The 15,530-nt window shown below is 41.2% G+C and overlaps 1 protein-coding gene across 1 annotated transcript; it reads left to right on the plus strand.

Annotated features, from left to right (window-relative positions):
- Positions 1-1,997: 1,997 nt before the first annotated feature.
- susd5 (sushi domain containing 5) lies at positions 1,998-15,516 on the plus strand. Its single transcript, XM_023412103.2, is given in 6 exon segments — positions 1,998-2,416; positions 3,692-3,869; positions 8,210-8,319; positions 9,928-10,116; positions 10,900-11,432; positions 11,435-15,516. Coding segments are annotated over 6 exon segments (2,472 nt in total). The 5' UTR covers positions 1,998-2,328; the 3' UTR covers positions 12,809-15,516.
- The last annotated feature ends 14 nt before the right edge of the window (positions 15,517-15,530 follow it).

Genomic DNA, 15,530 nt, shown 5'->3' on the forward strand with positions numbered 1-15,530 from the left:
AAGGTGTCACTCCTTAGGGAATTTCTTTATTATTGTTTTTTTTAATCTCATTCCAAAAGTGATTCCTCTATTCAATCATCTGCACACACGCACATTGCTTCTGTCCCTGACTATCTGCAGTTTTCTCTCACAAGAAATCACACCCATCATCTCTCCTAATGCAGGGAGCAGTAAAACAATCCTTTCCCCAAAGTATCTTGCTTTTTTCTGCTGTTTCTTCATCTTCTCCACTTCTTTTCATCTTTGCTTTAAACAGAAAAAGAGGGTAGAAGAAGACCTGTCTCATTTTTGAAAAAAAGCAATGGCCAAGAGCGGAGTGTGACGACAACATTTACTCAAGTACTGTACTTAAGTTTTTGTACCCTGTTTGAACATTTCCTTTTAATGCCACATTGGGCTTTTATGCAACAATTCAGGGGTGAATATAACACTTGTACGCCACAATAGTTAGGATTTTATATAGAAAACATATGATGAGCGTATCAGATATGATGCACTGTTAGAGACTGGATTATCACAGTAAATAAAATTAAAACTGAAACAATTCTCAAACTCTCGAGCTTCTCGAATGTGAGGACTTGATGCATTTCCTTGTTTTAGTTTACACTAAATGATTTTGGTGTTTTCAGTGTCGGTTTGGAGAAAACACTTTCAGTTTGGACGGAAAAATTTCTCTCTATTTTCTGATGCAAATCAAACAAATTATCACTGAACTTAACAACAACAATTAAGCTAATATACAAATAATTATTAGTTACAGGCCTGTATAAAATGATATAAACAGTAAAATGCATCAGTAATAATAATCTAATTATATGATATAATAGTGCATTGAGTAATTTTACATAAATTTTGGCAATAATGCTTCCAGTACTTTTAAGTAAAGGAAATGAGTACTTCTTCCACCACTCATTCTCAATCTCGTCAAGATCCATTTAATAGATGTTCTGGAGCTTCTCAATCATATCACACGGTCTTCTTCATCAAGTAGAGTTGCCCGGTTGTCATGGAATTGTAAACTTCCATTTCTTCCTCATCACGTTATGGACTTCTTGATCACGTTGACTTAAGACTTGAGAAAAACTTCAGAAGGGTTCTGCAAATGGAAATGTGTTCATCTATATATCTGTGATTATTGGGCAAACACCATCTGCTGACAAAGATTGTTTGAAAGCTCCAGAACAGCTACTAAATGGACATGTTGATGAGATTACTGTTTCCAAGGTGAAGAATGAACTCTCAGCTTATAAATATTCTATTCTTGTTGCTTGTAGATGAGAAAATGCTGCAAATCTAACACTACCCTCATGCATGTGATGCTCACGGACATGCATCTATGTGCAAATGTGAAAGAGGGAGATTCTGTTGTTTGACAAGTGCATTTATTAAAAAGAAGCACAGGCTATGTGCACACTGTGATAACTTTTATTCTCTATGTGTAACATTTTTTATAGGTTGTAAAGTTATTTTAGGTTTACTGGCGTGACTCTAGCATGTATGTGGGTTATCTTCACCAGCAGACTGACTGAAACAATGGCTGCACACTCCGAAATGATCTTTATGTGCTGTGGTCAGCCGTCTTTATCTCCTTCACCAAATGGGACACACACACACACACACACACACACAGAGAGAGAGAGAGAGAGAGAGAGAGAGAGAGAGCAAAGAGTAGTAGAGGGGACAATTCACCTTAATTAAGATTATTAAGCTCAAAGGATCAGCTCCATTTGCCTGTGCTGAACCTGAGGTGTGTTTTTTAGCCACTGATGTTGAATTTTCTATAAATAGCAATCGTCTCAATGTGTTATTATTCTTCAACACAAATACGTTCTTACTTTTTTATTCAGACAAGCTCACAATGAGCAGGTAGAGCTTCTGTGTCTTGCTCAAGGACACTTCAGCAGCAGCTCTTACCCCCCCCCCTCCTCTTCCTCTCTGTAAAGGAGCAGCCCGGCAGTCTATCTGACCGCCTTTTACCCACCCTGAAGATTTTGAGGCCGTGACGTATTTACTAACAGGGACACGCGAGTTTTCTCACCGGTGCTCCATCTGCTTGCGAGGGCGACTATTTGGGGAGATAAACTGCGCCTCGCTCTCGAGCCGCTCTGACCGTTTTCTTTCCGTTAACACCCGCATTTGTCAACAAGCTTACCTTCCCACTGCTCACTCCACCTCTGTCCACCGGGAGGGAAATAGCTGGAGTTTGCTCTCCACCGCCTCTTTTCTTCTTTGACCCTCCAAGATTGTGAATACCTTTGGAAGTTTTTGGACACGTTTTCCGACTTAAAAAAGTGAGATTTAGGTTACAGCCGAGGGCGCGAAAAAAAGATGCTGGATCGTGGTAACCCAACTTCTCTATCACTGGTCTTTGGATGCCTGGCCTGTCTTGTGGTGACCTCTGTTGTAAATGCAGACGGTAAGTTCACATTTTAAGCTATTGTAACAGAGGAAAACACCAAACACACAAATGTGACAAGAAAACCACAGACTTCATCACAAAGTCATTAAGACAAAGTTAGGGGTGTTGGCTGCGCACTAATGAAAGCGCGCGCTAACTAGTAGGCACCTGCGTTGTTATCTCGTGCGTTTGGTAATCATCGCATTAGAACATTTTCCCTCTCGTCCCCATGAGGGTTTTTTTTTTTTGCTCTAAAATAAACATTTAATCTGAAAAACACAACTTTATGTGTCTAATAAAGATCTGCGTGATGGATATAAATACTATTTGAGTGCGAAGCCATATTCAAGCTTATACAGCCTGGTTCGGTGTTTCCCTAGTTTTATCATTTGTAAAAAATATAACACTTATTATTTTAAACATAATAGCACCCTTTCTTTAGTGTTACTGAACCTTGGCTAATGATGTGACAACGGGATGATAATGAAGCTCCTGTGTTAATTGATGACACCTGTTGCCAATTAACCATCACAGGAGGAGGACAAGGCAAATACTTTTCTCCAGACACTGGCATGCAAGTGTAATGTTGTTGTTTAGAGTGATCATTGATACAAAACGTGTTATTTAATCTGCCCTTTAGCAGCTGGCGTCAAGTACGATTTTCTGTTTTGAAATTTGATGGAAACTGGCAATTTATGTGATAATAAGCTGTTAGGACAAACATGTCTTTATTAATTAATGATTTACACCTGCCTTTGTACTCTAATGAAAAGAAATATTAGAAATAATGTATTGTGGCAGATACTATGATAGGTATATTTGCAAATTGCTACTCCAAAGTATATCCTCCAAGTAAAACTGATTGCCTTCTTTAACATGGAGTCAGTGCTAGCTATGTGGTTTTTCAGAAGCCATTCCAATTAATGGCCAAAATATTTAAAATGTCAGTGGTGCTCAAAAACTAATGGCATATGGGCTGTATACATTAAAGCACAAATATAATATACTGTCAGAATATAGTCACTCTAATATCACTAACAGGCTTTTTAGCCTTCCCTGGTCATTTGTGATGTATTTATTCTTTTTCTTCATGTAGGAAGACAAAAAAGACAAGAGGATATTGTTTGGATTTTATTATAAGCCACAAAACATTTTAATAGTTTTATACAGCCATCCATTATCTAGAAGCTCACGGGTCGTTTTTCCTCCACCTACACTTGTCACTGTGATATACAAGAGGTTAATAACAGGTAATATGAAGGATGTTTTACTCCCTGTTCTTTCTCTTCTCAGGTCGAGTGTTTGTGTTGGACCGGAGGAACTCCTCCGACCTGCAGGGCTTCAGAGACGCTGAGCGCGCTTGTGCCTCACAACATGCCCGCTTGGCATCAGCGGAGGAGCTCCGTCATGCTGTGGTGGAGTGCTTCTTCTCCTCATGCACCCGTGGATGGCTCTATGGAGGCACAGTGGGGTAAGAAAAGCATAGAATAGAGGTATTTGCCCTCATTGTTTTAAGGAACATGTAGGGAGACTGCTGATTTCTCGAGATGTCAAAGGTCATTTGTAGTGTGTGTGCTTCTGTGTGTGTGACGGAGGTTGGACGAATGGATGAAAGAGAAAGGAAGTAAAGGCAGCAGCGGCAGTTAAAGAGAGAGCGGGAAGATAGAAGAAGAGAGTGACACATTTCAAGGGGGAAAGAGAAAAAGCAGAGAGGAAGAGAGGGAGAAAGACTCCTCTGTTCCTTCCTGGAGGAGGAGGGAATTCAGAGCCGGGGTGTCATGTCGACAACTGACTCCATTTACACCTCTCATCTCCACGGTAACATGACACACAGCTTTCAGCACCCGGAGACAGGGACGGACACACGCACAAACACACAGACACAGAGCTGATTTGGGCCTCGAGGAAGTCAGGTACACTGATACAGTCAGGTGTCTGACGGACAACTTGTATCCTTAGCAGTAATTACAGAGGATAGAGAGAAAGTATTACAGTCGTCCTGTGGTTTCAAATATAGGCTGATAACAAGCCTGTAGGGTACATGGTGTTCAGTATTACATGGGTGGTGGTATGGCTTGTGCTTTTCAAAGTTGAACTGAATTACTATCCTGAATTCCTCAAAGACAACAGAGTACATAAGAACTTATTCCTCAAACATTTTCTTCCATAAAGCTAGCAGTACTAATGCAAACGTCACTCCAGATATGTGATACTTACGCAACTCTCAGTCTCTGCAAATTCTTCTTCTGGTGCTCCTACAAGTTCCTTCAGTGCATTAAATGCTTAATAAGATATTGTAAGCTGATGAATTTATGGTAAATGGTTTTTCTAAATGTTTTTCCTAAACCTTCACTCAGTGTGGAAATATTCAGTGTTACAAAACTGAACCTGCTTCAAAATGGTGGCTGCCTAAGAATGATGAACGTCTGGTTGGTGGAAAAGCTGACACATGTTTTTCTTTCTGTACACTCCCTGCTCTCTACGTGTTGAACAGCGGACATCAGCTTTCACACCAGTTTACCATGTTTCACAGTGTATCATCCATCTTTGGCTCTGTCAACCTGAGTTCATCTCCATCCCTCTTCATACCTCCTCCACCTGAACTTGCTTCATACCTTTCTGTGTTGGTGAAGAAAATTGAGGTTAATGTCACAATTGTCCAGAGGTTCTTCCGTTCCTGCTTGCTCCATGACCGGCTGCTTCTGGGTCTCCTGTCGTAGGTTCTCCTCGAGATCTTGTTCAGTGTCTCATACAGTCCGATCCGTTGAGTCATTTCATATTACCTCCTAGTTTATATTCAAGAAGTCAGAAGTTCCACACCACACTTCTCTGCACTGGCTTTAACTGAATTTCAGGCTATTTGTTAGTAGAAGTGTTAAGAAGTGGTTTATCACATAATGAGAAGTAATCATTTTAATTATTGGCTCATGTACTGTTGTGTTTTATTGTGTAGAAAAATACCTGTGTGTACCTAAATTGTGTGTAACAGGAGTGTCCTAATTGAGGATGTTAGAGACCAAGTTTGGCATTTCTTTTCTTTCTAGAATTTTTTATTTATGATGGTGACAGTGAAAGAGTTGAAATGGAGAGAGAGATGGAGAGGGATGAACATCCTGGATGTCCCAGTTTTGACATTTTCTTACATTTCATCCATTCATCACTCTTCTCGATCGGACATAGAAACGTTCAAAAGGCCAGCAATTACCTGAAATTAGCAAGTTAGGCTTAGAGTGCATATTGAATACTTCAATTTCAAATTATTTAAAAAGGCCCAACACCAGCATCTGATTATATGATATTACTTTGCAAGGTTTCTAATCTACATATTCAGGGTTTTTTTGGAGGCTGGGGTGTGAGTAGGGAGCGCACAGTCCAGTTCTGTGGTTACATTTGTGCCGTGTTGACAGCTTTCCAGAAGGTTATGCTGTGGTGTGAGTGCCAGTTGACCTATAGTCTACAGTGTTGCATTGACATAATTTTTGGGTCTGTTGCATAACAACTTCTTCTCAGATCGACTATCCTGTCTTAACATCTTCGTCTTACCTGTCAATCATAGATCTGCTGCCGTGGTAACCAAACCCAATAATACCAACAGACTGAATCTACACTCATACAAACACACACATCCTTGGGGTTTTCCTGTAGTTATGTCATGTAAGGTGAGCGTTTTGAGTAATGTTCAACTCAAGTGTACACTGCCTCTGGTAGAGGTCAATCTTTTTACTGTTCCCCGTCTCACTGTCTGTCTCTCTCTCTCTCTCTGTCGCCGTACACACACACACACTTAAACACACATACACACTCACAGATGCCTGCATGAGCTATAGTTTAATGTGAAAACAGTCTTTGTGATTTTTGTCTCTGTTTGAGTGTTTTCTTGGTTTTTTTCTGTCTTACTTCTCGTTTCTCTCTCTCAGACTTTTGTCCTTATAAGCAGAAGTTAGCGTGGCACAAGCATGCAGTATGACTCACACCGCTCTCTTCTCACAGTCTCACTGCACTGCCAGTCAAATTCTTTCCAATTACTGATGCTTTGATTAACTCAGTTATACAAGTTAGCGCGGACGCACACACGCGCACACACACACGCAGGCTCACATAGACTCACACAGATATACAAGTCTGGGCCGATACCCTTTTCATTTAATGATGCCTGATGAATAATTTTACCGGTCAAACCTGTTATTAATGAAAAGTGCAATTTGACTTTTAATGACATTTTTGAGCTCAGTGCAACTTTGCTTCAAATTTTCTTTCCACATGGGGTTGAGTGTTGCTGGGAGCTGCTATGGGAATGTGATTTGATTGGCCTGGGAAGCTTGAGTCAGTCTTATCTGGTGCTTTTGGATGATAAATGGTCTAATGATGCTATAAACCTTGGTAATAACGAGGCAACAAAAATAGACTATTTACTCAGCATTTTTAGCCATTGCAGCTTCTGGGCGTTGTGGATCGACCACATTATTCATTTGGTCCATGTGGAATACGTGTTATATTAAGTCCCCGATGTTTTGATTGTTCTATATGGAGCTGGCTGTACATGGGAACATCTATCCCTAATGTGCCATAGTGTGATAACATTATGCCACAGGCTACATCTGCTGATACTGCAGCATGTCTGAGCCATTATGTGTGTTCCTGGACTCTGATGTCATGCTGTAATAATATTTGAATAAGCAACAAATCTGATGGTAACTGAGGCAGCAGCAAGTCCTTAATACAGTATATATGTCGTCATGTTACGCATTTACACATATAAACCAGAGCTGCGGTTGTACACGTGATACCGTTCAGCAGAAATCTCTCTCGTGTCGGGTTCATCAGTGGTGGAATTTGTGGTGGAAAAAAACAGATCAGATCTTTAATTCAGTAAAAGTACTACTACAGTGACGTAACATGTGCTCACAATCCTGCATTAACAATTCTACTTAAGCAAGAAAATGTACTTCACAACTAAAAGTACTTGTTCTGCACAAATGCCTCTCTGACTGATTACATTGGTAGATTGTTGATAGCTATGCCTCAGTGTTTAAGCAGCATTTTACTGTTGTAGCTGATCAAGGTGGAGCTAGTTTGAACTGTACTGTTAGTCCAGGGGTTCCCAATCCAACCTTGTGACCCTTTGGACCCTCCTCCAAAGGGTCACAAGATAAATCTGAGGCGTGGTTGGATGATTAATGAGGGTAGAAAGATGAAAAAAAATGATGGTCTGCTATACAAATTTGTAATTCTCTAATCTTTGCTTTTTGTTAAATATTGTATAAATATTATGTTACCTCTTTAGGCCTCCAACAGCTATTTAAATGAAGGGGAAGGGGACCCAACTAGACACTGCTTATTTCTGAGAGGCCAGAAACCTCAAAAAGGTTGGGAACCACTGGTTTAATATTTAAGAACGCATTGTATCTTTTTCAGTTAAATCTCAACCTGAAAAGAAACTAGTAACTAGAGCTGACAAATGAATATAGTGGAGTAAAAATCACTATACTGTCCTCTGAAATATTGTGGAGTAGAAGGAAAGGGAAATGATAAAGTAACTCAAAACTGTACTTAACAGTACTAGAGTAAATGTTCTAGTTAACTTCCACCACGGGGTGTGTACAAGATGTGAAGCTTAGGGAGCGTGTTTCTGTGTATGTGTGAGGGTGTGTTACAAATAAACACACTGGGTTTAATTATGACCACCCTCAATGCTGAAGTCCCTTATGGGTGCTTAAGTGCTTCACTGTAAGCCATCTGCTCTCGTATCTTGTTGAAACTATTGGGTGTGTTTCTTACTGTCTGCCTGTGTGTGTATCTACTGATTTCTAGAACCACGGTGTGTAATAGTGCGGGCAGTGCACTGAAAGCAGTGGATGTGAGAGCAGAAAATACTACAGAGGACACTGCACACCTGGATGCCTTCTGTATCAAAGACAAAGGTCAGTAAAGACACAAACACAGATGTATGCAGTCATGATTTCTAAATGCGTACATTAAGCTGTGAGTGGCGATCGGGATATGAATGGACGAGCTTTGTGTGTACACTGTGTGTGTATCTGTGTGCAGTTCTCCTTCCTGAGATATTTACTGAGGTGTGAAAGAGGCTGTGTTCCTGCGTTCCTTCCATCTACACCTCTACTTTCAACACTCCATCCTGCAAATGTGTGTGTGTGTGTGTCTGTGTGTGTGTGTGAGTGTTTGTGCTTACTACGTCTATGTTTTTACTCATATCTGTCATCATGTACCAATCTATCAGCCTTCTCACGAATATGTAAGTGTGTGATGTGATCCATGAATGTACTTAAAGCCCCGATGGAGCTGAAGCTACATTCCACACACCTATTCCACTGGCATGGATCTGACAGGGGAGGGGGCCAGTCAGTGGTTAGTTTTGGATCCGACTATTATTGGACGCCACCCAGAAGAGATCTCTATCCCTTCCTCATAAACAGTAGAGCTACTGTGGCTGTTTATATACCACACACCCCGAGGCTGGAACGAGCACTCTGCTGTGGGAAAAATGAACTGTACAGATCCACTTAACACAGGGGAAAGCAATGACATAGCTTCACAGTCAGGGTTGTGGTTGTGGCTGCAGCTGTGGTTGTGTAGCTATGGTTATAGTTACGATAGTTACGATCAGAAGTGTGGATGTATGCTAGCCTCCATTATCAGGGCAACACACAACTTTTATGTTACAGTAAATAAAGTTAATTCTGTTGACTTAAAGTTGGTTTGAAGGGCCATTCCAATGTATTTTTGCTATTTTAATTCCATTTTCTGTAAGCAAACAAAAACACATAGTTCTATGGTCTTTTAGTGTGTTTTTGTGCTTTATAGGAACTGTTTTTACGCAAAATGATGAAACCAAACTTTACATGTGGTAGCTATAATCAGTCACAGTGCATACTTTGATGCACCAAAATGGTTAGGAGTAATGTAAATGATAATGATTTGTACTAAATTGACTAAAACCAGCAAATATACTGGTTTTGTCTATTGTTTAAAGTAATGCTTCGGTAAGCTAAGTAGTTTACTTTAAATATACGCAACCTTCATTATAGAAAGAAACTTCCAATGTTCATTTTTTAATGTTAAAATAAATCAACAGCTGAATGTATTATTAAAATGTGTTTATTTGGAAGCATAAATAAGATAACGTAGAGTGTGTTTCCTTAGTGTAATTACCATAAAAAATTAGACAAGAGTCAGCACAATACATAGCCCTTATCTCATCCCAGTGGCATTGTTAGTGGCTTTGTTTGTCGAAATTACATCCACATTTTCCCAAAACCCCATTGCTTCCTGTCCCTTGAGTTGTTCTTATCGCTTTCTGTTTACAAATGGGATGGTGATGCTGTAAAGCTGGATGATAATAATGAATCATGTTTCATTAACCAGCCTGTGTAATATTGAATAGGGATAGCATCATCTTTATCTAAGAATTCAGTACAGTCACTTCCCACTTTGTATGTAGACTGTGTCTTGTGCCTTTTTCTTTTTTTTTTCTTTTTTTACATTAAATGCATCTCTGTGCTTATTGACAGGTGTGCCGTGTGGAGACCCTCCATCCTTTCCCAATGCCCGTCTGCAGGGTCACACTGGGTTTGAGATGGGTGATGACTTGCTGTACACCTGTATGCCAGGTTATTTGATGCCCAGTGGACACAGTGCCTTCAGCCTGCTGTGTGACAGCTGTGGAGAGTGGTATGGACTGGTGCAGATTTGTGTCAAAGGTCAGAAGGTGTTAAAACTGTTTATCTTGGAGAGCAGGGCAGAAATGGCAATAGGCAGAAAGAAAAAGGCCCCATTTTGATCATCCTCTTCAAAGTTATGAGTTTTGACCTAGACAGGAAACCGCACTGAGGTCAACCTCCTCACTTCCTTGCTTGTTATCTCCCAGTGTTGTTAGATGACCGCTGCTTGATTTCTGGATTTTGGGAAACAGAGTCTTAGTTGTGAGTTGGTAGGAAAATGGCTGCTATGACACATCAGCGTGACATGCCATAGTGTGGCCAGTTCATAGCCGAAGAAGAAAGAGTTTATGTAGACAAAATGCCAGGCCTGTGTCCACACTAACAGAGACGGAGTCATGTTTGTGCTCTAAAGCGGTGGTTCCCAAACTGTTCCAAGATAAATCTGAGTGGTCACATGATGATTTAAAGAGATAACAAAGGAAAAATATATTTATTTTATACAAAATTATATTTATCTTCGTCTCACTTCATGCTAAATTTTTATTTTCTAGTGATATACTGAATACTGTATTGATGATCTCATCTGACTCTTGGCAAGAAAGCAAATAAGCACATCTCTCAAAGTTTCTATTCCTATTTCTTTAAGGGGTCCTTATTCAAAAGTCTAAATTACTCCCACATTGTCAGTCATAAAATGAAAGTAATCTCTGAAGTGTTAATATACTTATATTTTTTGAGCTGAGCTGTATGATCATGAATGTAGAGATCTGATGTGACTTTGTAAGCTGATCGAGCATATGTTTCCTCGTCGTGTTTCCTCAGATGAGACTGAAAGTCATGTTGACTACGAGGACAAGTTCACAGATTCCTACGGAGAGGAAGAGCATCCCAGTGAGAGACCACAGGAGGCTCATGGCGAAGTGTACGAGGAGGTGCATGGAGCTGCAGGAGCTGATCTGAGTCAGGAGCAGCAAGAGACAAGCTTTGGTGTTGAAATAGAGGAGGAGCATCAAGACCAGCATGGAGAAGGAGGAGGAAAGGTGATTGGTAGAAAATTTGAAGGTGCTATAGAAGGAGGGGAAAAAGACGGAGAAAGGGCTATTGAAGACTTTATAGGCCATCCGAGGTGGGAGCAGGAGAGGAGAGAAGTGGTTAGGATAGATGCAGCTCCGGCCACAGAAGCATCTGTCTCTCTTCTCTCCCAGAAACACATGTTCTGGTTCCCTTCTGAGGCCTTTCAGGAGGAGGGACATCCTGTCTCCACCAATCCCATCACACAGACTACACAGAGAGCCTCAGGCGCTCAATCAGAGGAGAGCAGAGAACATGAGAGCCAAGAGAGGCACCACCACCACACACTAGTGATGCTGGCGACCATGATGATGACCACGAGCGAGAAAGCTACGATGATCATGATACAGATGCCCGAGATGATCATGACGACAGCCACCATGACGTCCATGAAAACAGCCGCCATGATGATCGAGATGACCTCAACAGTCACCAGGATGAAGATGATCACGATGATCATGTGACACATTACATTCCAGCTCAGCGTGATGATCTTGATCGACGGGACCGCCACGAAAAACACGGCGACGATCATGAAGACCATTATGACATGGGCGAACATGAAGATGATCGGGTTCGCTACGGCAGCCAAGAGTACGATGATCGAGATGATACTTACGACGAACACGAGAGCTATGAGGATCATGAGGACGTGACTGACGATCATGACGATCGAGGGCATCCTGAAGCCTCTAAGGAACATCCAGACCCTGACGACCATGTTGATGGTGAGGACCATTATGACATGGAAGAGGATGGCAACGACCGCTACACTGATCACGATGATCATGACCCCGATGACCATGACAGCTATGATGATCACGATAGCCATGAAGATGACGGCGATGGTCATCAGCATGTAATCTTTTCTATAGCAACAGAAGAGCGTAAGAACGGCACTCAAAAGGGAGCAGGAGGAAAGACCACCACAGATCAAACCTGGCTAGACGGATACCCTGTCGTTCCAGAGGAGACAGAGAAGAGTGACTCCACAACAGAAAGGATGGGACCAGAAGATAGAGAGAGGGGGACACTTGCCAGGACAACAGACCGACCCAATGAGGTGGAAATTCGTAGACCTGTCCCTTACACCAGCTCACCTGAGGAGCATGAGTCTCCCACCACAGAACCTGAACAAGAGGGAGTGGAGGAGGTGTGGCCTGGATTCATTTCCACAGCTGCTCCTTCCCCTGACCATTTAGAGCCCTCAGACTCCCCCTCATACTCCGACACCCTTGACTACAACACACAACAAGCAGATCCCACTCGCTCCTGGCAGGGTGACCTCACTAAGCACCCCTTCCTCGATTACAGCCCAGCTCCTCCAGTGCATGACGGCGACATCCTCACCGGAGTGATGGAGGAGCACACTGTGCACAACCTGCCTGGTGAGACTGGTGAGAGGGCGGAGATAGAAGGGGAGATCGGGGAGACGATCTGTACAGGTGATGACTGCCCTCCACGTCCTCCGAGCTCCTCCGGCCACGGCCCCACGGTAGCTGCCATAATCGTGGCGGTGTGTGTGGTTGCTGCGGCGATCATCATTGGGGTGTGGTGTTACCGACGGCAGCAGCAGAAGAGCTCAGTGTACGAGATGAATGGGAAAGGCCAAAGTCAGACCAGACAGGGCCAACAGATAGAGATGCAGCAAAAAGTGTAAGAGCAAGAGATGAGGAAGGAAGGACACTGACGGAGGGCAGAGACATTCAGGAGTGATGGGACGATTCAGATGAATATGAGAGGAGAACACAGCCCTTCATCTTACTAGAAACTCCTGCATCATTGAAGATTTTGGATAGGTATGAACAGATGAGTTGTGCTACAGCCCTGTATTAAACAGCAAAAATCTTACCTGTGGGATGCACAAAATTTAGTAAAGCAGTAAGAACTGATGAAACAATATATTAGTAATTCTCTTTCCCTCCCACTTATCAATTCAAAGGAAATTCACCCATCTTTATCATACCTATTCATTATTTTCAACGCTCTACCATTTAGCTGAGCAGTGGAGGGGCTGTGTCTGGACTGGACTCAGCTCCAGGAACAGAAAAAAGAGATTGTAAGGAAATGTACGAAAACCACAAGAAGGCCTGCCTGCCTGGAAATATGAACTGAGACTTCAACCTCCAAAGCTCTTGGACATTGTGGTAAAGATTCTCTGTGTTACCTTTCTGTTGTTTTTGTTGACTTTATTGAGTGCTTGCTCTGTTGATGTGTATTGTTCTGGAATTATCAATCTCAATCTTTTTTTTCTGTTTATTGTGTTTTTAAAAAAAAAAACTATCCCACTTATTACTCTACGACGAGCGCTGAAGTTCAGAGCACTAAAGATCATGGCAGCAGATTTGGGCAGGTTGTCCTGAATGAACGACCCGGCTTCTGTCAGACCAGCATGAGAAAAAAAAAAAAGGATGATGATGATGGTTAGACCAGATGAGAGAGTGGGATGAGTGGTATGAAGAGAACTGAAAGGGGAAAGGAAAGGAAAAAAGGGGCCAGGGGATGGTACGAGTACGAAGTATGACGGTAGAAACATTTGAAGACTTTACTGCCTCTGTTGGTTTTGACAGTCAGCTGGTGAGAAATACAGAGTGGGTGTCCAGACTGCAGACTCAACCCCATGTGTGTGTGTGTGACAGAGAGAGAGTGTGAGTGTGTGTGTGTGTGTGTGTGTGTGTGTGTGTGTGTGTGTGTGTGTGTGTGTGTGTGTGTGAGAGAGAGTGATAGAGAGTATGTGTGTGTGTCTCAGGTTCGTGCAATCTGCCGCTCAGCGGTACGTCGTGTTTGAAGTTTCCAACTGAGGATCCAGAGTGGATGCTGACGGTATTCAGACCAACCAGAGATCAAACATTGTGGTGCTGCCATGGAAACAGAGAAAAACTACCCCAAATGTTATAGTTAAAAGATTAGTAGTATTCTGAAATATTGTTTTTTCATAAATGTTCATGAAAGAGTGGAGCTGGAGAGCCTGTGACTTTAGGTTAAAATTAGGGCTGGACCTCATGATAAACATACATAGATGACATTTAGCTCTACAGTATAATGATAAATGTAATGCTAAATATTTTAATTCAACATCTGTGGATTATATATATATATATATATATATATTTCTGCTATGTTCTGATTAATTACAGTATGAGCGGTTAAAGAGGCTCTTCAGCACAGAACTGTCAGATTATTGGTTGATCGAATTTATGGTAAGATATCACTGGTTGCTGAAGGAGTTGTAAATTCAAACAAATGTGAATTCATTTTTCAATTTGTTTATCAAAAAAATTTGATATAATTTATGTGAGAAATTAATAATGAGTGATTTGATTAATTTGGTTGTCCAGCCCTAGTTCAACAAAATGAAAGATTCAATTGTAGCACTGTGTTATTCTGTGATATTTACACTTTTGCTGTTTCCATATTGTGCCATGAACTTGGGAACAAGCTGAATTGCTATATTTGAAAAGCTCATAAAAAGGTGCAAATGTAAATAAAGTAAAATAGTCATAAGAGGGTTTAAACTTAGATATTAGAGCTTGTAATTTTAGTGATGTATAAATGAACTACGTTACAATAACTTAATAGTGTTTTACTTGTGATAACTGTCAACAGTGGGTGGTGGTTGGTAGAAAAGACACTTTATTGTGTCATCAGTTATGAATGATGATTACATTTTTTCTCATATGTTTCTAACAACATCCAGTGTTTTCAATTGTAGGATTTTGATGGGTTAAGTGAATAAGAGCCAATTTCTTTCCCAGACTGATTTAATTCAGTCTTTTTCTTTATCTTGATGTCTGAAACTATATCGACACTATCCATGGGCGAGGGCATGGGGAATGAAGTACCTGTTGTCTATATGTTTCTGTAAATATAAATCTATGGCTGTGTTAACTTGCTGTACATACTGTTGCATAACTGGTGTCTAGAAAATCACCTCACCAAGACAGTCAAGGACATATAACGTAGAGATTTCCTCTTTATACGCAGGGTCAACTCATTTCCACTCCTCAAAATCTCATCCAGTGCCTGTTACACGTACTATTCCACTCTGCTGTTGAAACACAAGTACTGTACACTGAAATAAAAACCACACTGTGGATAATCAAGGAAGGACCTGTTTGATTTCACACCAGATTTTCCACATGATCTGATGCCTCCAGACTGATAGTAATCATTATCAATGTTAAAACACTGAGGTTGAATGAGTCACTTGAGTTTTGTGAACACTGTTTTTTCATTGTGTCTGATTCACATGATGCTTCAATGTTTCCCTTTCGCCTCCATTTCAAACAGCCTGGTGTGTGTGATGGCAGGATGAAGTGTGTAGTTCATATGTGTTCCCTAAGTCACAATAAACTCCTAAACATGTGACTAATGCAATCATT

Source organism: Seriola lalandi, unplaced genomic scaffold (genome assembly GCF_002814215.2).
Source record: "Seriola lalandi dorsalis isolate HSWRI2012SDOR001 ecotype SW California unplaced genomic scaffold, Sedor1 jcf7180002054476, whole genome shotgun sequence".
NCBI lineage: Eukaryota > Metazoa > Chordata > Actinopteri > Carangiformes > Carangidae > Seriola > Seriola lalandi.